Raw genomic sequence first — 23,584 nt, forward strand, 5'->3', positions numbered from 1 at the left:
CCTACCCCAGCGCTTTTAGGTGGCTCCAAAATATCCTAGGCGCGGCCTTCTTCTTTCGCGAATCTCTGTATCCAGCGTTCACTTTCACCTTTAATTTTTGCCTCGACTAATTTCTGCACATGGATTTTTGCTCTAAATATATTTCCCATATTTGGTTGACTTCGTCCTGTGGCCGCTTCTCTTTTTTTGCCTTCTGTGCTCCGTGATGCCTGACGTCGCATCTCGATCGCTTCAGGATTTCTTGTTCCACCAAACTTTTTGGCTTTTCTTTCCTTTCCAACAAATAGTTTCTTCTCTATTTCCATTTCTTTCGTGATTACATGTAGCAGCTCACTATATTCCAGTCTTTGCCTGGTAGTTCGTCTACTTTTTCTCGACTCTTGCGGCTATATTTGTTATTTGTTTGTCATTTAGATACGAGCTGCCAAACTTTGATTCTATGTTCTTATTTTCAGTTTTATATCCCATTTGTATATTATGCGTTTATGATCACTACCTAAGCTGTTAATGCCTTCTTCGTCTATTCTCATCTCTCTAAGTTTGTCATATATTCCTTCTGTCATGAGACAGTAATCAATGCTCGATTGCCTGTTTGACTTCCCACGTGATCTGCCCCTCACACTTAGGCCCCACGTTAACTATCTCAAGACTATGTTGCTCGCAGAGATCTAGCAATAACTTGCCATTGGTGTCTGAATATCCGTCAAGGTCATGAATGTGAGCGTTCATGTCCCCTAGAAGGATTATCTCGGCATCATGACCAATTCTTAATATCGGTGCTTATGCATTTCACTATCTCCAGATTCTTTTCTCTGCAGTTATTGCCTGTCCACAAGTAAGCTACACCTAGCCACGTTTTCTTTCCACCTACTGTGCCCGAAACCCCATGTGCTCTGAACACGTTTTTTCACTCTCTCCCATTTTGTTCTGCTATGAATTAGCATTCAAACCCCCCACCTCTCCTTTCTGATGTGATCCTGTTTAACATCCTTCCCAAACATAATTTTCAATATGTGGTGGCTCTTCCAAGTCTCTAAGGTGTGTTTCTGTAACCGCATAAACACCTATCTGTTACTTGTTAACTGTCCCTCAATCTCTAACCATTTTGCCTTTTTTCTGCCACCCTGCATGTTAATGTAACTAATTGCAACACGCGCCGTTCTCCCTTCTTTTACCTTTTCTCTGTTTTTTCGCTATACTACCTGTCAAAGAGTCCCCTGGTGTTTTCCTCATTACAAGCTACCCATGGCACCGAAGGGCCCGCGTGCCCCCCAAAAAAGCTACTGCGCGTCCTGCAAGACGCCAACCCCACCTCATGGCCAAGCCTCCTATCGAAGTGTATTTCCGTCTCTTCGAAAAACCACCCCACCTGTGCACCTCTCTGTTTATTTCCACTACCTCGATGCCTTTCTCTCTACTCATCTGCCATATCTGTTTGTTTGCGTCGACAACCGCTCTTTGCAGGTTGCCGTCACGCACCGGTACCTCCGGTATTGTGCATACCACTATCTGCACCTGAGGGGAATGGCGCGCATGTTCATCGACCCCTTTCGCCAATGTGGTCGCTAGTTCGGCTGATTCGTTACTCAAGACGTCGTTTAGACCTCCCGCGATTATCACGAGGTTACGTCCATTAGACTTAGCTGCGAGTTTTGCGTTAGCTTGTCTCATCACTGATCCCAGCCTATGGCCCGGGAACTTTCCTATTAAAACTCGTTTGTCGCCTCTCACCCTTTCCTTGACTGCTTCTGCGCATGTAGCTAAATTCGAGTCCCGGCGATTATCACGTGATCCGACTTTTCTGGTGGACTCTCCCGCACCTGGCCACTGCCCCTGTTACTAGCGCGTGCTACTGCTGTTGTTTTGTCCCCTCCCGTTCCCAAGACTACTTCGCGGAAGGTGGGTCCTGTGTCCCTTGCACCTGTCTTTTCCAAACCTGTTTCCCCCTTCGCGCCTACCACTGTGGGGTCGATGCCCCATTTTTCCCCGCTGTCGCCTGCTTCCCTGTTCCCCGTGGCTACATTTGCTGGCATGGCTACCTTTGCCAATCCCTCCTCGGCTGACTTAAGCCTTTCCGCCGTAGCCATCGTTTTTTCCCGCTCTGTCGCTACCGCTTTCTCCAGCTCGGAGATTCTCACCTTGAGCTCATTCTGGGCGGCCATCATTATTTCCATCTTCGCCTCTAACTCGCATTGCTTACACTTGGCGTCAGCTCTCTCTGTCGTCTCATCCTCACAAACCTCTATTTTCCGCCCCATTCCGCATCCTGAACACTTTACGGTCTTTTTGACCATGGCTATAGAGCCTTCACGCGGCAGATTAGATACACTTAAAGCCAAATGATATCACAAAACTCCGCAAGTATGTTACACTTCAAAGCACCTGTGCACCTTTCAGCCACGTGGTGGCAAAAAAAAACAAATATTAAAAAAAAAACACCCGAAGCGACTGTCACACCACTTTGTACCAACAGCACAAAGTTGTAAGCTCTATTAAGCTGCAATCTAGTGGCTTAACTAAAGAAACAAGCTCGAATCATGCAAAAAAAAAAAGCACTTATCTGACGCTGTCATTCCGGAGCCCACGAAAAACACGTCCGTCCTCTAGCAGCACCACTACCACGCTGCCGACGCCACCTGACGGGTATGTTTGGACGGGAGTCTCCGCAAACCTTTTGCTGCCTTCGGGGAAGAACTGCAGGAGCAAGCACGTTTTGCCTTCGGGGAAAGAACTGCAGGAGAAGCCCGAGGAACCTGTTGTCCTGCTTCCCCCACCTGCGTGCCGTCAACCGCCGGACCCCTTGCTGCTTCAAGTGTGCAACGACCCCTCAGCGACAGTGAAATGGACTGTGCCATGGTGGGAGGTGTCGTGTGTGTGATTGGTGGTCATCAAGAATGAGGAGCCAAACTGAGGGGGTTAAAACGACGGTGCTGAGTGAGAAATGGGGCTCTGAGCCCTCGGTAACAGGCTCATCCAATGCGCTCGTCGCTGAACTCTTACCTTGTCACTATGTAATTGAGTGTTCAAAAGTGCCAGTAAACTTGTTATTGTTTTCCCATCTTGCTAGCATCAGTTCCTCAACCCGGAGACTCGACTACGCTACCAAACGGAGTCCGGGTACGACGCTGCCCTATCGTAGCAACAGCATGGTTGCCGAGACGGGATGGATCGAAATACACCGGCACGACAAGGCCCATAAGTATAGGCATATAAGCATAGGCAAGGCAAACGCTGAACTTAGCCCAGTTTCTGTCTTTCAGTCCGCTGGTCACGTTCTCAACCAACTCAGAATAACGGGAACAACCAGCAGAAGGAGAAAACCTCTGGAAACCACGACTCCGTTTGAAGATGACTTGCAGCCTTTGAGTAGGGATGCGGCATTCACAACTCTGGTCACCGCTGCCTTGGCCGTCTTCATCGACAGGGGGCAGGACGAGTTGAACGCCTTGTCGAAGCAGGCAATCTCCGCGGGATTTTCACTGAAACAAACATCGGAGAAAATTTTGTGGCGAGGTTCCTTGTTGCGGACTATCGCAATGTGCAAGGCATTTAATAGAGGGATGCTCAGCGGAAAGTAACTCCCTATTCATTGTTCATATCGTTTGTAATACTTAACAAATTTTGATGAAACAAAAAGCATTTTGTTTATTACATTCGGAAAATTGTTATGTATAGCAAAAATTTCGCGTAAGCACTTCCGCTGTTCACTAATCTTTTTGTAAAAGATTGGAGGTGTTTGCCACACACTTCTGCAAACATTCTTCGGAGTTCGCAGAAACTTGCTAAATTCGCTCCCCGAATTCGTCAATAAGCTTTTCATGTTCTGTGATGAGTAGAGGCCGAATTTTTAATCATTAAGAAAGCCCGTTTTAGGCGCCAAAAATAGGCAGGCAATACAACGTTTTAGACGCCGAAAATAGGCAGGCAACCCAAGTTTTAGGCCTCCAACGTCGTTAATGTAGGCACAGTAAATTTTCACATCAATTCAAATAATTTCAAAACAAACACGTGCGCGACCTCTATCTACGAGAGGAAAGCAAAAAAATGTGATTCGTTATCATGGCACAAAGGCGCCAACAGTTGAACATAGCCGTACAATTGTCCTTTTTCCGCGCGGCTCGCAGAATTCGGTCACTCCTTTTATTCAGTAGGATAGTGAGTCAACTGTCCACTGTCGAATCAAAACACTCCTGGGCCTCTTTCTTTTCGGCAGGGCTAAGAAGGGCAGCACGGGAGCAGGTAGCCAGACCGCTAAAAGACCAGAAGGGAGGGACGCCTCGTATTGGCCGGATCTAATGTCGTAGGGTCAAATCTCCCATGTCGGTGAACACCTTATGGTGCCATCAAATTTCGAGGCTATAACAAGCCTGTTGTGGGTTTCCTCTGTATGCAAGGACATTCCACACGAAGGGTTGGACACAGCAAACGCTTAGAATATATTTTAATTCACTTCCAAAGTGTACCTAAATGCTCATTCTCCCGATCGAAACCCATCGCTAGCGCGCCAACAGTGACGTAGATCTGTAGGATGGGCAACGAAAGTTGTAGTGACGTCACACCAAATCTGCTGTAGTAACGTGAGTGACCTCCGGACCTTTGCCACTTCCGCAACGTACGTACCGGCTGTAATGAACTAGAATACATTCTAGTTCACTGTAGTACCGGCAAAGCATCGGTTGCTACATCACTCCCCGAGTTTCGATCGCTTCCTGGCTATGTGCGTCACAGCCTTGTGTGGTCACGTGACCACGCCTCCTACACTTCTACGTCACTGCCCAACCTCGGCGCTCAGAAACCGAAACCGAAAGTTGTCCAAATCAAAAGCGAATTAAGTCTACAAACAACACAAAAGCCGCGTGTACAACACATTTTTCTTTCTTTTGTTCTTCGCTCTCCTCTCCCCTGACGGCTCCGCAATTTCGCATTCGTCAAGCGCCATGCCAGCGCGGCGGCTTATGGTGGCCGGCGCGTCCCATTTCACTGCTGCTAGCGCTTGTTCTACAGAAGCTGGTTGAACCAGAGGACGAGGTTGAACCCCATAGAGTTCCGAAGTGTCACTGTTGCCTGGTGACATGAATAACGGCCTCAAATGGCACTCGAAAGCGAAATTTGAGGTTAAATAGTTAACCTCTAATTCATGCTCATATATCAAAATGGGGCGATGGGAACGTAAGGATTTTCGATGGAGGCGAAAATGTTTGAGGCCCATGTACTTAGATTTATGTGCACGCTAAAGAACCCCAGGTGGTCGAAATTTCCGGAGCCCTCCACTACGGCTTCCCTCATAATGATATAGTAGTTTTGGGATGTTAAACCCCAGATATTATTATTACGAACGTAAGGAACAAAGTAGGCATTTGCCTAAAATCCGGTCTCTAGTGTTGAGGTTGCTCGCTGTCCCACCCCAATACGAACAAGTCGCTGGGCTTATTCCTGTTGGGTTTATAAAGAAGTTGATAGGGCTTCTGAGCTTACGGTGCCATTTTCGAAGGGACAAGTGCAAATAAATACACCGATAGTTGGTCATGAAACGTTCTCTTCTTTCCCCGTTTTTACATTATCCCTGCCAAGATGTGTCCAACAGGGCCGGCTTTCTCTGTTCAAGCTTGCTTCGATGTGGACCTCTGTCGAGGGGCTGCCTACAATGTCCACTGAGTGGCAACGCGTACCATCGTATGCGTGTTCCCTTTGTACAGCTATATTTCATTTTAATCTTGCCTTTCTAGCTGGCTCTTGACCCAGTATAATACAACAGCGAACCAGAGAGAGAGAGAGAGAGAGAGAAATAAGGGAAAGGCGGGGAGGTAAACCAGAATTGAAACATTTGCTCTGCTACCCTACACTAGGGAGCAGGGGAAATAAAGATGGAAAGAGGAGCGGAAAGAGAGCAGGTGCGCAAAAACAAACAGAAAGGAAACAAAAAAAGGAAAGGTGAGAAGCGGGAGTACTACAATCTGTCCAATAGTCCACTTCCACGCAACCTCACTACCTTTATTTTTTTCTTTCGCTTCTCTCTCTCTCCGACCCATGTAAGTGTTTCTTAGCTCAAAGTGAATGTATATTGAAATGGCGTTCAATTCCGGGGCTGTGAAAGATTGATTGTGATGGGCCGAAACTCACTTGCAGCGAAGCGTCGGGACAGGTGGCTTCCCGGCATCTTGTGGATTGGACGTTGGCATCAGCGTTCTTGCGCACTCTTCCATCTTCTCCACGTTTAAGCACTTGATGGCGTTATGAGATTCTGCGAGTGATTGTATTGCGAAGAGACGAACTTAAAAAAATTACGCGTGGTTTCATGGAGATGGTGACAACAATGATAACAGCACCAGCAACTGCGACAAGAACAAGGGTGACAACAATGTACTTCCTAAGCGCCGCAACATGATACATAACTTCTTTTACAGCGGAGCTCTTTTAGTCGACCCTGTGCCGCTGTAGTAGTAGTAGCAGCAGCAGTAGTAGTAGTATCACGCAGGTCACGTGACCAGAGGGGGAGTGAATAAAGAACTGTAGATGAAACAAAATGACGATGATGATGCTGGAAATCATGATGATGATGATGCGAAATGATGTTGCTGATAATGATACACGGCTTCTCCAGTCGTTGCTGCTGCTACTCCGACCCTTCCCTCCACGCCGCGAAGAAACCCTGCCGAATGGCGTACACCTGATGATCGGCCCATATGTTTCACGTGCCATCGGATAGGACACATAGCCCGCCATTGCCGCAGCCGTTGGACCTCATCACCTCGGCCAAGCTTCAGCAATTGGGGTTCCCGCTCCGTACGTGCGCCATATGCTCCGTCCTTCCGCGCTGAGACAAGTGCGGAGCGTTTGTCGGAACATCGGGCCAGCCGCTCACCTAAGGTCCCGCTCGCATCACCCCAGCGCCGTCAGTCCCGCTCGCCCCAACCTCGCCGTTCTCGGTCTCCTTTTGACCGCCACTCGGGAAACTAGCCGGTGCAGCCCCCGGAGGTGACGCTGCATACACGATTTGGACTGCAAGTCCTCTCGTTACTCCTGACAAGCGATGCAATCTTCTTGACATTCTCGTTAATGGTATACCTGTCACTGCTCTCATTGATAATGGTGCACAAATATCTGTCATGAGCTCAAACCTCCGCCGCCGCCTCCAAAAAATTCTGACGCCCGCGATTGCTCCCACCGTCCGTATAGCCGATGGGAGTACTCCTGCTGTACTCCTCGTCTTTCTATTCCCCTTCCCCTATCCCCCAGTGTAGGGTATGTGCACTGCGCGAATCACAATTTCTGATAATCACACGTCAGTTCTGTTTGCTGTACTAGAAAATTGCCCTCATGACCTCATCCTTGGCATTGACTTTCTGACCACACACGCTGCGCTTATCGACTGCTCTGCAGGACTTCTTCGGCTAGAACTCCCTTCTTTCTCAGATACCGCTCCTGCCGGCCCGCCTCGTCTACGATCCATCGAGGTCCTTCGACTTCCCCCGCAAGCCGCAGTCCAAGTCCGTCTCTCGCCATTCCCACCAGTACCCGATGGTGATTATGTTGCTGTCCCGGTTCCCGACGTCGCCATGACGCGCAATGTCACACTCCCCAACACGTTGGTGACAGTTACCGCCAATCGAACTTCTTTTGCCGTCCTCACTTTTGGCTTCTCGACGCAAGTGCTTCCTCGCGGCATGTCACTTGCACATCTGACACCACTGGCCGACCATACAGTTTCCGCTTTGACCACAGATGCGCCACCAGGTTTTTCAATGCCGTCATTCGCTTCACGTTCCTCTTGCGACCGCTTCACGCCAATGATATCCGAAGAGCTCACTTCAGAGCAAGTCTCTGCTCTCCGCCGAGGCCTCGTTTCCTACCAGGACATCTTTGACTTCGACGACCGTAATTTGGGCCAGACATCCGTGGTCACCCATCGCATTGATACCGTTGATGCTCGACCCATTCACAGACGGCCATACCGTGTGTCAACACCGGAGCGTGTTATTATACAACGGGAGGTGGATAAAATACTTCATAAGGGCATAATAGAACCCTCTTCCAGTCCCTGGTCCTCCCCTGTTGTCCTTGTTAAAAAGAAGGACAATAGCTGGAAATTCTGTGTTGGCTACGGCCATCTCAACCATATTACCAAGAAAGATGTGTATCCTCTCCCGCGTATCGACGACGCACTCGATTGCTTGCACGGCGCCAGATATTTCTCGTCAATCGACCTGCGCTCAGGGTACTGGCAGATCAAGACAGAGAGGAGACTGCCTTCGTGACCCCTGATAGACTTTATCGGTTTAAGGTGATGCCTTTTGGCTTGTGTAATGCTCCCGCGACTTTCGAGCGCATGATGGACCCTATCCTTCGAGGCATGAAGTGGTCCATCTGTCTTTGTTATCTGGACGATGTTATTGTTTTTTCCACCACCTCCGAAAACCATCTTACTCGCCTGTCCACAGTGCTTGATGTTTTCCGATGTGCTAACCTTCAACTCGTCGAAATGTCCCTTTGGACAACGCCAAATCTGCGTACTCGGCCATCTTGTTGACGCTGCGGGCGTGAAACCAGACCATGGGAAAGTCCGAGCAGTTTCCCCACTCCCCACTCGGCCAAGGACGTCCGCAGTTTTCTTGGACTGTGCTCCTACTTCCGTCGTTTTGTCCAGAACTTCGCCGACGTAGCCCATCCTCTGACCTGCCTACTGAAAAAGGACGTCGCATTCACTTGGGGCCAACAACAAGCGCACGCTTTCTCATCCTTCGTTTCCATCCTCACCAACCCGCCAGTTCTGGCACACTTCGACCCTTCTGCCACTACGGACCTTCGTACTGGTGGCCACGGTATAGGCGCTAGAGGTGTGCACGGGCTCCGGGTAGCCTGAAAGCCCGAGCCCGACCCGGCCCGCGGGCCGGGCTCGGGCGGGCCGACGTATTCTCACCTCGGGCGCGGGCCGGGCTCGGGCTACTTGGAGTTTTATCGGGCCGGGCTCGGGCCCGGCGCAAAGCCCGACTCAAGCCCGAAATATAGAGAATGAGCGGGAATTGTTTTCCAGCACGCATACAGCGCCTTTTTCGCGACCGCCCTTTACCGCTTTTCCTTTCCATTCGCTACTTTAAACAAAAGGGGAGCAGGTAAAGCACTGCCTCTGTTGCACTCCGACAAACAGAGAAGTAACACCACCTGAGATAGTGACGGCGCCACGCGACTGTTTGCGTTACATTTAGGGCCAAATCCCATATGAGTGAAAATGTACGCGACAGCGCGAGCGACCGGACGTAGATCGCCTTCGTGCAAGCTTACGCTTGCATGGGCATACCTCATACACGTGACGGCTTTGGCGAGCGAACTCTATTGTTGCAGGCATAAGGCCGTCTACTTGCTTGCTGTTTTTGCACGACAATTTGTAATCTGTGTAACAAAGACTGTTCGTCGTGTGTCGTCTGATCACATTTGCTATGCTCAATATAACGCCAAATTACCGGAAAACGATGTTTTGTTTTCGCAGCGAAGCTTCAAAAAGCCGGGCCGGGCCCGGGATTGTGTTTTCGTACGTCGGGCCGGGCCGGGCGGGCTCGCAGTCCTTTGCTGTCGGGCTCGGGCGGGCCTTCGACAAAGTCAGCGGGCCCGGGCCGGGCTCGGGCTCGTAAATACGGCCCGTGCACAGCTCTAATAGGCGCAGTGCTTGCACAACAGCAACAGGGCATGCACCGCGTCGCCACGTACGCAAGCCGCCTTTTGTCGCCATCGGAACAAAATTATTCGATCACCGAACGAGAGTGCTTAGCTTTTGTCTGGGCTATCACGAAATTCCAACCGTACCTGTATGGCAGACACTTCACGGTTATTACAGACCATCATGCGCTTTGTTGGCTCTCCTCGCTCAAGGACCCCACGGGACGCCTCCGTCGCTGGGCGCTGTGCTTACAGGAGTACACATTTTCTGTATCCTATAAATCTGGACAACTTCACAAGGATGCCGACTGCTTGTCTCGGCACCCAGTCGATCCCCCTGAAACGACGGAAGATGACCATGAAGCACTCGTTCTCTCCATTGCAGACTTCGTCAACATGGCTGCTGAGCAACGCCGCGACTCGTCTTTGCGGCCTATTATAGATGGTCTGCAATCTCCACAGCCTGACCGCTCCATACAGATGTTCGTCCTTCACAACGACATCTTGCACCGCTACAACGCCCGCCCTGACGCTTAGGGCACACTGACTCAGACTTACCAAAATTTTCCTCAACCGGACTCATTCGGACTCAGTCTCACTAAAATTTTTCTCAACCGGAGTCACTCGGACTCGTAGTCACCAAAGTATTACTCACTCGGACTCACTCAGACTCACGGCTCGATCTGAGTCTGAGTGAGTCTGAATGAGTCGACTCATAAGTGAGTTTGTCAACCTATGGACACAAGGAATGCGAAACAGTACATAGAGAAAGGCCCCCTCATCGCCCACCGTTCGTTCCGGAGTCTTCCAGGAATGACAGATCTTGATTGGATTAGGCTAACGATCGCTTCTTATGCATGAATATTCTTCACGTGCCATGCGAGCTTATTCCACAATGATGGAGGTGTGGTCGTCCGGGTAGGAGAAAATCGCCTTGGTCTTAGCAACCCAGCGGTGCAGCCGCATGCGCTACAGTGTATACCCAGGAATCCCTCCTTTCCTTTTCTGTGGATTATCTCAGCCACTGGGATTAGCAATTCGTCAGTTGACAGGTGAATGGCCCGCGCCTGAAGGTTGGCGCCTACTCCGTGGAAGCAGGACTATTTTAATGTTTCGGAGAAGCAACCCTGAACAATAATTCTTTTGACAAGTTTACTGTGGGCAAGTTAGAACTGTAAGATTGATTGTACGAGCGTGCTTCATATGTCCAGCAAACTTGATCACTGGTTAAATCGAGGAACCGCACGTAATCATAGTGTGGAACCGGATGTAATCATAGTGTGGCATACGTGTTATGACCAGGGACGATAGATATTCTTCAAATATTCTGACCATTTGTGACAATTCAGCATACAACCCCAATGCCCTACACTGTAAGCCTACTAAGAAACCGTACACATATCTGAAGACTACCAGGACTTGGGTTCCTGGTAAACGCTGCTGTAAGACTGTCTCGTTTTGCTTGCAGCAGGTCGGCCCACAAAGGCGCGATGCACGTGCCAAGACACACCCTTGTTCTGAATGTAAACATAATTTACCTGTACATAAGTACATTCGAGATAAAATTGCACCAAATTGAAGAACCTTCACAAGCTTAACATTGTTTGGTTTTGAAAATCATTTTCACCGATGTCATAAATCCTTTAAACGATCTTTTTTACTCGCTCCCACATAACAGGCCGTTGAAACGCATCAATGAACGCAATGAGCTCCACGGTTGCTCGACCATCCTCTCATTGCCTGCTGCAACAGCTGAAAGTTAAGGAAACAGAAAAGGCTGTGCACGTATATAGCGAAAAAGCAATGTACACGTTATTATTCATCATTACGCTCAAAAAATATTCCTTATTCCTACTTGATAGCGAATGTTTACTTAGTATATCAGGAGTACTCTGGAACCCAGACTTGTGAAACACGCGCCTTGCCTTACTGAGCCGGCTCCTAGCAAAGGAAAGTGGAAGGAAGCTTTTAGAATACGCTGGCTCCCTCAAGCAGCTCCTTAAAATAAGGAGGCATTAAGAGCTCCTCACGTAAGGTAAGGAAATGGTCTGAAGTAAGGAGCGTTTCAGAATATGGGCCTAAGAAGTTTGCAGTGATAACGTTGCCGCAGCAAGCACAGCACCCGGTTAATTGAGGAAACATGGCAGAGACCTTTGTCCAGCAGTGGGCGTAATCAGGCGTATGATTATGTTGATATAACACTTCACTTAAGTGAAGTTCGCAACCGTATCTTCTGGGTTTTTCTTTTTTTTCCCTTCCCCTGCATATGCACCCACCTTTCAGTGCGTTAACATCACAGATAATGTTGCGCATCGCCTCGTATCCTCTCTCCTGGATCCTGAGGTCACCAGTCACCGCTTCAGAACAATTGGCCAGACGTTGGTGTCATGGCGACTTTTCTTTGATGATGCTGCAATGTAAAAAAAAGATTGCAAAGCGACAGATAAACATCCTGCAGAGCTTTCGCAAGGTGGTCATTGTCGCGATATGAAGTTACAAATTTTCATATCTCATCAAATTCATATAAGCGATCGACTTATTGATTGATTGAAAATATGATACGCGAACTTTGGTCAGTTACAGCATTAAACGTCACCGCACATGACGTAGGGAAGCTCAAGTGGATATTTATGCACTATAAAGATCTGTTAGACACACAATTAATGAGAACTGACAGACAATCAACCAAGGAAAGTATAGGGAATGTTAGTTTTAGTAATTGTGCCATATATGTGAAGAAATTAAAGTGGACGAAAAGATAACATGCCGTCGTATGCTGAAAGAAATGCCTATATAAAACAGCCGCACAATACCTGCAACCTCTGTTGAGCTCCTCTTCGTCGTACTCGCCCTCTGGGCTAGGCTTAAACTCCTCCCGCCATAACACGGTCATATACATTGCGTAGCACACTTTCACCGAGTTCGGGTCACATCTGTCAACAGCTGAAAAAGAAGAAAAAAAGAATGACGAGAAATAGAGGCTCCTTTTCTCGATACCCATTCAACTGTCAAATCAGAATATCTGATTGCTCAAAAACATTTGTGCTTCAGCAATGCCTTGAAATTAAAGGGCCTGCTGTCTTCGGCTACTGTGATCAGCTTCCATATTAGAGTGTGTAGGTGAGTGTAATCGTACATACGTGTGAAGAATAAGTACATTAATGTGTAGTATGTATGTATGTATGTATGTATGTATGTATGTATGTATGTATGTATGTATGTATGTATGTATGCATGCATGTATGTATGTATGTATGTATGTATGTATGTATGTATGTATGTATGTATGTATGTATGTATGTATGTGCAAATTAGGCTGTACGCACTTTCGACGGACAGGAACTTCAACGCAACACTTGTTCATGTTGGGGATCTGTTTGCATGGGCGCCGGCAGGTAGTTGCAAGAAGGCCACCTGCCCCACCACGCCCTCCTCACCTCAGCGTCACGCCAGTATTTGCCCCCACACCCAAGCCACACCAGCGCTGCCTCCTCCCCTAAGGGCGATGCAACATGGTTTCGCAACTTCCAAGACGAAATCCTGCCGACGCCCATGCCTCTATGCAGTCTTCTTCCAATAACCTGAAATTATCATTACATGTTCAAATTTGCCTTGTATTCGTAGCACTCACATTGCCCTGTAGCCGTCGACAAGGAGACGATCAGAATGCCCGCCACGGTGAAGATCACCGCCGTTTCTTTCAGAGCAAACGTGCACCTTGACTCCATGCTCGTCGGGTGCGTAGTCACTTGCAACAGTCTTGTAACCCGCGGGAGAAGCTGTATATCCCGCCTCTTTGCAGACTCTGCAGAGTTATGAATGTCACTGTGCGCCGTCAAAATAAGAGGGACGGTTGCAAAGGTAGTGAACCGATTGCAGTGTTATCTTGTCGGTCATACGCATGCACTGGCGCTCGTGGCCCAATGCGAGTAGGTGCCGTTTTACGTGTTTATTGTATAGTTAGTCCGGGACAAGCGCGCCGTCAACGCCCATCCTTGTCCATAACATCCCCGCCATACGTTCACTACATTATATTGTGACAGAATGTGGGCAATTGCGGTGACGAAAGGCAAGAGAGAGTGCTGTTTCCATATTATGGCTTTAGAAACGTAATCCTTGTAACGCAAAAACTCAAAAATGAAAGAAGCATTCAGAAGGATAAGAGCAAAGAAAATGAGGAGCTCATTTTCAAGTTGCCTTGCAAGCGTCATAGCACTCATACCTTAGTGTAAAGGAATCTTGCAAAACTGCATACACAGAACTTTAAGTTAGAACACGAATCTCGAATACGCGGCCCGCGAACGTTTCGCTAGCTCGCACATGACTGTCTTCGTCACATAGTTATATATATTTTTAAGAAGTATATTCATGCTGCCCAAACGGGACTGGCTCAAGAATATTTTTCATGAGGGACCCCATCCGGTCACCATGTGTTAAAGCATAAGCGTGGGGCAAAAGCTCTATATTTTAGAATTGGCGCCCAGATTTCAGTCAGTTTAATGATCAGTGTCGATATATTTCTCAGAAACTGACGTAAAATTTCCTTTAGAAATGACCCATGTATGAGCGATGGGACAGGCCTTCTTTTAAATGGCAACATTATGCGACATTTTATTCAAGTTCGCCCCCCAATCCCCCCCCCCCTCCCGCTCCTACATACCTTCTTCCCTATTCCGGCCCATCGCGGTATTAAATTTCGTGATTGCGGCCCGCTAGCTTAGGTGCGTTTAGAGTACTGCATATCCATAGAATCTTGACGCAGCTGTCAGCCTTGCGTGTTGGATTCTGGGCTCGCGTTCTCAAAACCTTTCGTCTGTTCGAGGAGCTGCTGCTTCTAAAATCGCTCAAACGCGATTTTATCACCGGTACTCACGCTAAATATAATAAAAAAAGCATTTACCTAACAAAGCTTATCTTGGCCTACTGTATCTCTCTTGCTGCAATATTTATTCAATATTTATAAAAGCATAATTTATTTGTTAACACAACTGCTCTGTTAGCTGTATTTTTTGTATCCCATATATTAACTAGGCATCTGCATCGTTTTCCAGTATGCTCACTGCAACATTTCATTCTTAACGAGTTGCCAAAATAATTTTTGTCTTTATTCTTGCCTTTGTAAGCAGTCTACGTCGTGTCTACTGTTTACATATTTAAATTCCACTTCAGTTAGGTCATAATGGTGTTGTGAAAAACTACAAAGTAGTCTGGCGCACAGGGACATACAGTAGAAAATTTTATACTCACGACTTAGTGAAATAGCAAAATATAGATTGTATTACAACACATAAGGAAACATATTAATGTTAAGAAGGGGATGCGAGGAATATTATTATGCGAAATACTCACTCTTTGTCATGAGCGTCCACACGAGACGTATTGAGGTACTTACCAGAGGCCCTGAATTTTAAATTGCCTGAATTTAACGGACAAGTTGACAATACTTCATGCTTAAATGTCCAACTTTTAGTGGTGCCGTCCGTGTTATGTTTCTACGTCTTTACTCTGTTTGTGTGATACGGAATCGTCTTTCCATTTTTCTTTCGTTCCTACCCATAAATTTTGTGCCGTCACAAAAAACCAGAAAACCGGAGTCCTCTATTGGCGCGTGCGAATAAGGCGGAGTACTGCGACGCTTTGTGCCACTAAGTATATAATGTTTTTAGACTCTACATGTTTTCTCGCAAAAAATATTATCGCTAAAGGACTGGACGTCATTGAATATTTTGCTGATGAACGCTCTAGGCGAGCGAATAAGTATAATATGAAAGGTTGCTGCAACTTTATGTATTCTCCGCGTGCCCGATGCATCACGAAGAATGTTGCTACCAGTGTTGTTGCTGCTGTACGCCTGTCGAAAGATGTGATATTGCGAAAACGGTAATTTGTTTTCAGAGGTATTTTCTCCATCGCGCAGTCTCTGCTTGCCGACCCGCATGCTGGTCGGTAAGCAGAGCAGGAATGCACATCAGTTAGAACGGTAACTAGTAAAAACTGCTGACAGCGCAGCGTATAAAAAGCTTCTCGCTGGGCAGATGCAGCAACCGTAATGAATTGTTTCAGAGTGAACATATTGTACTTTCCACAAGAAATACAAACACTTGGGGTACTAACTAAAATTTTGCTCGAATCGAACAAGGTTGGCCGAAGTTAAAAATTTACAAGTGTGAATTTTGATGCGTACGCGTTCACTGTTACATTATATATGCCTAAAATGAGAAATTTGCGAATGCACTGAAGTTCTTAGCCTACAAATGGAATGCATCGTATTGGATACATTGTGCCAGTAGTAGCTTGTATGTGCATTTCAAATACTCGTTACCCGTGTACCTTTTATCGTATCATGATACAATCGCAAAGTACCACCTTTAAGGCCCAGCTCGCACTCCTAGATAAAATTTAACTTCTCAGAAAACCTGTTTTCGTGACGTGTTCCTGTGGAGTCGTACTTCGTCATCTGATTTTATAAAATTCACAGAACCGACATTATTAAAAAAATTCATTCATCATTTGCGAAACACAAGGTCTCCCCTCGTTTTACTATATGAAGCACGACACGATTCATATTTCGTGAAAATGTCTTTTTGTTCACTTGTTGTTTTTAAGGCTGCTCTCTTTTTTATATATAAGAAAATTATTGCCTTGTTACATGGACGAACGTAACTACCATGAATTTATTTCCAGATACAATAAGAATATTTCCTATTTCATGCAACGGCAGTCTATAGCCATCATCACACTAAATGGACGTAGGCAAGCACTGCCTGAAGTCAGATGCCAATACAGACAGTTGACTTAACTCCAGCAAGAGGACGCCACGATGAGTGAGAAGCCTTAAAGGTCATAATAATAAACAGCGCGAAAAACAAGTTTCCGCGCTGTTTATTATTATGAATAAATACCAACTAGCCCAGCTTGCCACTCCCTAAACTGTTGGTACATACATCATGTAGTTGGCACATACATCATGCGCACAGACATAACATAAATGTCAAGACAACATAGACAACATTCGCGCAATATATATACACTATGACGTTAAAACAACACAAATATTAAATGCGTTACGGTCAATAATGTCGTTGTCTGCGAGAAAAAAATTCAAAGCTTTTAAAGCGCACTTCTGCCAGGCTCCTATTGGCAGCGGGCCCAAAAGTTTCAGACCGTAGACACTCAGTTCAAAGTATCTCTCTTAAGTTTCCAAGCCGTCACAGTGTTCGCAAAGGCCTCTCGCAACCAGTATGTGCCGTATTTTTCTGTCCGCACACCTCCTCATCAACATTTCACCTTCAAGATAACATCATGCGTCGCTTTCAGCCTTTTCACGCAAAAAGCTCAAAGCTACAGGTCGAGCCTATCATCCACAGTCGGCTTTTAAGTCACCGGCTACTCTTTAACTTCTAGAGGGGTCAAGCATAGGACATACAGGCTCCGAAAATTACACATAAAACAGCGTTCTCCTAGTAACAACAGAACATAACGAATGCGCAGTACATGCACTATTGTGCGAAAATTGCGTTGGAGTCTGCTGTTTACTTTCCCCCACTAAACTCACTTTCACGCCAAGCTTGACCTCCTACGCCGCGCTTCCGTACCAGAATCGCCATATCAGCGGCCACAAATCAAAAGCAATGTCTTCCGACAGCTAGAGTAAGTACAACTGCTTCTACACTCCGCGAACGAACAAAAAAAAAAAGGTGAAGAAAGACTAAAAGAACACAAAAATCATCAAGCTGTGCGTTTTTTTTTTTTTTTTTTTTTTAGAGTCCTTACCGAAGAGTCGGAGTCTCTTGTCGAAACGTTGTACATCCAACAAGCGACGCGCACAGCGCCGAGACACTCACCTCGGCGGCTGAGCTTCGTTTGTCCTTCCTCTCTTCCTCACACACTCTCCCCTCGCGGCCCCGCCCGGGCTCCACCGCCGAGTCGCAACCTCGCAACTGCCAGAAGGGTCTCCCTTTTCGGAGGTGCACTGAGGTACGGGGGCGGAGTCACTTTTCTTTTTGTTGTTGTTCGTTTCCTGACGTCATTTCCGTTTCTTTTTTTTCCTTCTTTTTCGCGTAGAGCGGCCAGGAGCGGCTGCATGTTTTCAAAAGTCTTTTTTTTTTCTTTTTGCGCGGGTAGGAACAACACTGTGCAGAGACCTTTAATCGCGATTTGGCTAACCTCAGAGCCAAACTCGATCCGTGTCGGCCCTGATCGCGATCAAAAGTGTTCGTACGACACCGTATGAAGCAAGCTTGACGGCTCGCAGAAGTTCGAGCCATCGTGGTGCCCGCTGTTATGACGGTGGATACGCAGGTCGCTGAAGGCGCACGTAATATTTCCAAGGTTATTGTCGTGATCGACTTGAACATAAGCCTCCTGTGTTCCCGAAGAATCTGACCTGGAAACTGGACTCGCTTGAGCGCTGGCCAGACGTGGGCTGAGTTCAGTAACGAACTCTGGAATAAAAACTGCTGAACGAGTTGGCTGGGTGAGTGGAGCATTAGTTAATGCGCGCTAAATATGTTAATACTTTAATGAGGACGCGTCTAATGTCGACCGCATCCTGGATTATTACGTTGGCCGTCGTTGCAGTACCAAACAGCTACTTGGTGGCCCGTGGGCTGGCCGTATGTCGTATCCAATCTTTACTCGCGCGTCGCAGGCGCACGAATAATAAATCGAGCAATGTTGCAGGAACAAAAGCAACAAACCGTGTATCATTGTATCGCCATAGAGAAAGGTATCACTGCCACCGTCATAACAGCCGACACCACGATGGCTCGAACTTCTGCGTGCCGTCGAGCTTGCTTTCACACCGTGCCATAATACCGGTGTCGCACGGACACTTTTGATCGCGATCGACAGCCAACGTATCCAGGATGCGGTCGACAGTTCGGTATTGAACTCAGCTGACGTCTGGCCAGCGCTCAAGCGAGTCCACTTTCCAGGTCAGATTCTTCGGGAACACAGGAGGCTTATGTTCAAGTCGATCACGACAATAACCTTGGAAATATTCCGTGTGCCTTCAACGACCTGCGTATCCACCGTCATAACAGCGGTCACCACGATGGCTCGAACTTGTGCGAGCCGTCAAGCTTGCTTTCACACCGTGTCATATACCGGTGTCGTACGGACACTTGATCGCAATCAGGGCCGACACGGATCGAGTTTGGCTCTGAGGTTAGCCAAATCGCGATTAAACGATTAAACCATGCAGCCGACCTTGATGCAGCGATCAAATGTGCCCGTGTCAGCAGATAACATCGTGTCAGCCTGTCGGCGCTGTCGGGTTAGTCGGGTCCATGCTCTGCAGTGTTGTCCTTCCTACCCGCGCAAAAAAAAAACAAAAAACAAAAATAATGACTTCAGAAAACATACAGCCACTCCACGCAAAAAAAAAGAAAAAACGGAAGTGACGTCAGGAAACGAACAACAACAAAAAGAAAAGTGACTCCGCCCCCGTACCACCGTACCTCAATGCACCTCCGGAAAGGGAGACCCCTGCCAGAAACGACGCGGCCAGGCCCCCCGCACACGACGGGTGTGGGCCAGATGGCGCTACATGCTGCCCTTCGTGTACGTAACGAGTACGTAACGACACTGCGATGGGTTAAGATACTATATACTGCGGTTAGCTCGGCACCCCGCGCGTCACTCAGCTGCCACGTTGTAAACACAGCCGCCGAGGAGTTAATCTAACGTAGACGTCGCGGTTTCCCTCTCGCCGCATGATGAGGGTAGGAAAGGGTAACCGGTGAGAGGAAGCGCGGCGAGGAAAACCTCCGCGGACGCCAGCAACAAACATTTCGGTTATTTTTAGGGGTGTGCTAATAGTGAAATTTCATCTCGAATCGAATTCGAATCGAATAGTGCCGAATAGTGGCCGAAAATATCGAATATCGAATCGAATATCGAATAGTATCGAAGCGTGCACCGCCAGTTACATCAAGACAAAAAAAAAAAAAAAGAAATCGAGGAAGCTACGGCGTGGTGACAGCTTGTGCGCTTGTTCGGGAGTCCTTTTTTTTTTTTCAGCTTTTATGGGCGTGCAACCATGTTGATAGAAGAGCCATTCTAGTCTGCAGCGCCACTTTTAACTTCCTAATGGGTAACAGAGGGTGGTACAGTAGATAGCTTTTTTTTTTTCTCCTATGGCCGTGCCACGGCCGCTGGATGAAAGAGCGCCGTGGCCGTGCAATACGGCTCATCTGACAATGGTCACGTTATTGTGCTCCATCGCCATGGGTGCTCTGGGTCCAAAAATCATTGGGCGCCCGTTCACAGCAGCGTTTTGATTGCACGCCGAAACGATGGGAGTTTCTGATAGAATGGAGTTTTTGAACGAGTGGTCAGTGCGGCAGTGGCGACTGCGCAGCGTGAACAAATTTTCGCATCTGAAACCAATCATCAAGGGTTTCGCAGGCCAAAGTCGGGATGTTTTACGGCCCTTGCGGCATATGCGACCGAATTATGCAAGAAGTCCGGAATCGGAGTTGGGAAGGGCTTGCCACCTTTGTTGTCTTTCTTTTTTTACGTGCAAAAATAACATAATCTCCTCTAAAGTAAACATGCGCTCATTTTGGAACCAGGAAATCGGTGAAAGTTTTAACGAAAGGCCTATTGTAACGACTTTAGCGTTAGTTTTAGCCACCCCACCTTCACCAAGTTGCACCATTGGCCTTTGTCGCGTTTTAGATATTCGTACAGTCGAATTATTCGAAAGTTCGAATACTAGCTATTCGAAAGTCGAATCGAATTATTCGATTAGGTAGTATTCGATTCGAATTCGAAACTCGAATATTCGCACACCCCTAGTTATTTTTGCTTGGGACGCGCTCCACTCGGTCGTGTTTACTTTCACCCGCGCCAGCGTCCCGGCAATGCTGTCGTACTCCGCGCGCTCTCGCGACATAAACACATCGCATCACATATGTATAAATACATTAGTAAGCGAAAGAAACGTGCATGTTTTTTTCATCGCCTTGTACTCGTAGCAGGTTACGCCTTGATCACTTTGTAGCTTTAAAAGGCTTCTGGTGTTACCTACCTGTACGTGATGAACTGTAACTATCACTAAAAGTTTCCACGTCGTGAGGGACTTTTATAATTACCCTTCTTTATCTTACCACCGTCACTGATTACTCTTTTCTGCCCCGTCCCCATTGCAGAGTAGTAGCACCGCACCAACGATAGCCGAGCTCCAGACTCCTTCCTTCCTGAAAATAGAGCTTTCTCGCCTCCAACTACAACATCCCCAACGACTACAAGACTACAACATCCCCAAGGACTCACTGAGAATGACAAACGAATCATTTCGTCTCATTTTACGATAACAAATGCGATAAACATGCGCACGAGTGGCCTTTGAAACTATAAAGTATGAACCGCTTATTGGATGTTCTCTCAAGTGAGTGCCAGTCGCAGTTTGTAGAGCACTATAGTATGCCCTGTTTTTTTTGTCTTTTTTTGTTCGCGACATACCATCGTCCAGGGCACTAGGAGGCTATGCGGCCTCAGTGCGCACTTGGCATACGATGAAAGGGACAGCTCTACCTGACCTGAGGCGCAGGGCGTGAGGTGTTCACAAAAACACGTGATCTCTTCTTATTCCCCGTAATCAGTGACACATGCCGCATATTCCCTATACATTACTGTACATAAATTTAAATCAAGTCAAACGTGAATGAGCAAATTATAAAAACAATAGCGCATTTGTCAATCGAATGTTTGTTGTTTATGTAAAGGCTGTCCCAATTTAGCCTGGCTTCCAAACCAGATTTCTTTATTTTTTTTACACTTTTTACCTTCCTTACCTTTCTATACTCCTTACCCCTTCTCCAGTGCAGGGTAGCAAACCGAAAATCTTCTGGTTAACTTCCCGGCCTTTCACTTAACCTTTCTCTCTCTCTCTTATTCTCTACAGTTTGTTGTGAAAGAATAAAGATTGAATGATTGATTGATTCATTGGATGATTGATTGATTGATTGATTGATTGATTGATTGATTGATTGATTGATTGATTGATTGATTGATTGATTGATTGATTGATTGATTGATTGATTGATTGCATAGCTCTACGTCGCCTAAATGTGAACGCCGAGACATTTCAGCCGTGAAGCACTTCGTGTGAAGAAGCGAGAAACGACTGAAGAAGCAAACGAAATAAGAATTAAGGTATAAAACTATACAGACGGTGATAGAGGAATCAATGACAGACTAAGTGCCTAAATGAAACGAATGATGAAATGAAGCGCGGAACAAACAAAGGAATGGAGCAACAAACGACTGAATGAATTAAGGGAGGAAAGAATGCAGCAGGGAAGACAGGAATGAATACGCATCACGGGAGCGATAGCTTTTGTAAAATCCAACAATGTGCGGGTATGCATGTGTCCGTCCGTGTGTGATTCATCCTTTCGTACAGAAGTGTATTGCGCTCAGCGCTGGCGACACTGTAAAGTTTTCGTACGCTGTCGTTTTGTTGTGACGCGGTGTGAATAATTAGCAGCGCCGATCCGCAGCTGGCGTCCTTGAGGAAAGAGCAGTCACCGGGCAAAGCCGGAGGGGAGCGGAAACCGCGCCGCCTTTGCTCGACCAGACGGGTGAGCACGCGCTGTGGAAGCAAACAGAAGCACAAGTCTAAGCAGACGCTCCGTCGGCCCGAGCCAACGCAGCGAGCGGGCTCCACTGACTTCTGCCGCTGACGGTTAGCTCTGACGGTTAGCATCTGCCGCTGACGGTTAGCTTAAAACGGGCACGAAAGACGGCTTCTAGCACCCCAAATGTTTCAAAGTTATCCCAAAATACACACCGAACTTATACCTATGAATAAGGAGAGGCGGGGTACTTGTAGCATCGGGCTGTGATCCCGTCTCAAAGCAGCAGGCACCATTGTATACCTCACGTTCTAAACTGTTAGGCGAAGCCTTAGATGCCTCATCAAACGCGAAAACTTGTTTCTTTGTTCTGCCTTCTGTTCTATGGCACATACCCACTCTGGGGATGGCCAAGAATATGTAGTTGAAACTTAAAATCTTATTCGAAGAATGTGTAATTGTTAAAAAAAAGTGAGTAGAAATTGCAATAATAAGTAATTCATCAAATTAGGACTTCAAAAATTATGCTATTGAGCTCGTATTCCAGACAACCGTATTAACCTGATCACAACAATTTTGATGAGATTAGATAGATTTAACCGCATTTAATAAAGACTGTTTTTGAAGGCAAGATTAAATGGCACACGTTTAGTGACTTGCATGAAATTACACACGGCATTGAAGACATCCCTATGGCAGTATCCCATCTCTGAGGCTCCGAAGCTTAGTGCAATTTCTTCACTTGAGTTTAAGCCTATATTTAAAAGCGGAGTAATGAGCAGTCGTGATCGAATAATTCAATATCTGCGACATGACAAAAATAAATGTGCAATATTTTCTAATTCTCCGCAGAATTGACATAGGGGCGATATCGTTGACCGCTAATTTCTTCTTTTTCTTACCCTTCTTCTGTTAAGTGTGGAGCACTTTAGGGGCCCAGGCTGTCGTATGCTGTCATCCAGTGGCGTACCAACTCCTTCGCGAGTGGGGGGCTGGCGTCGCTCACTTTGTCCGCCGTATATATATAAATATATATATATATATATATATATATATATATCCTTGGCGTTATTGTCTGTTAGGAGGAGGAGGAGGAATAAACTTTATTAGGGAAACCAGCAGGTTTAAGTGGCCGGGCCTAGGCCTCCCATGAGGGACGTCAAGGGCTTGCCTCAACGCCGCCTCACGGGCGTGCTGGGGTCGCCCAGGTTTGTTCGTCAAGAGCGGAGCTCCGCAGAGCCTCGCGGAGCCTCGACGAAAGGGTCGTGGTGTTAGTTATCATTCATTAATATTGTGCCTAACAAAGAAAACGAGCCCTTAAGAGTCGTCTTCTTTCCTATATATAGGAC

The 23,584-nt window shown here is 47.0% G+C and overlaps 2 protein-coding genes and 1 long non-coding RNA gene across 3 annotated transcripts in view; all 3 read right to left on the reverse strand.

The window, feature by feature from the left end:
• LOC125760020 (uncharacterized) overlaps positions 1–23,584 on the reverse strand; it is a 155,008-nt gene that overhangs the window by 18,414 nt on the left and 113,010 nt on the right. The window lies entirely within an intron of this gene.
• LOC119372082 (uncharacterized) overlaps positions 1–23,584 on the reverse strand; it is a 139,852-nt gene that overhangs the window by 3,323 nt on the left and 112,945 nt on the right. The gene's annotated exons all lie outside the window — the stretch shown is intronic.
• Positions 3,240–23,584, reverse strand: part of LOC119372086 (uncharacterized) — a 46,219-nt gene continuing 25,874 nt past the window's right edge. Inside the window, exons 2-4 of the mRNA XM_049419599.1 lie at positions 11,928–12,061; positions 6,121–6,241; positions 3,240–3,479 (exon numbers count right to left, since the gene is read on the reverse strand). Of these exons, the coding sequence (XP_049275556.1) occupies positions 3,269–3,479; positions 6,121–6,241; positions 11,928–11,964 (369 nt within the window). The 5' untranslated portion in view covers positions 11,965–12,061 and the 3' untranslated portion in view covers positions 3,240–3,268. The remainder of the gene's footprint in view (positions 3,480–6,120; positions 6,242–11,927; positions 12,062–23,584) is intronic.

This window comes from Rhipicephalus sanguineus, chromosome 10 (genome assembly GCF_013339695.2).
Source record: "Rhipicephalus sanguineus isolate Rsan-2018 chromosome 10, BIME_Rsan_1.4, whole genome shotgun sequence".
In the NCBI taxonomy this organism is placed as follows: Eukaryota; Metazoa; Arthropoda; class Arachnida; order Ixodida; family Ixodidae; genus Rhipicephalus; species Rhipicephalus sanguineus.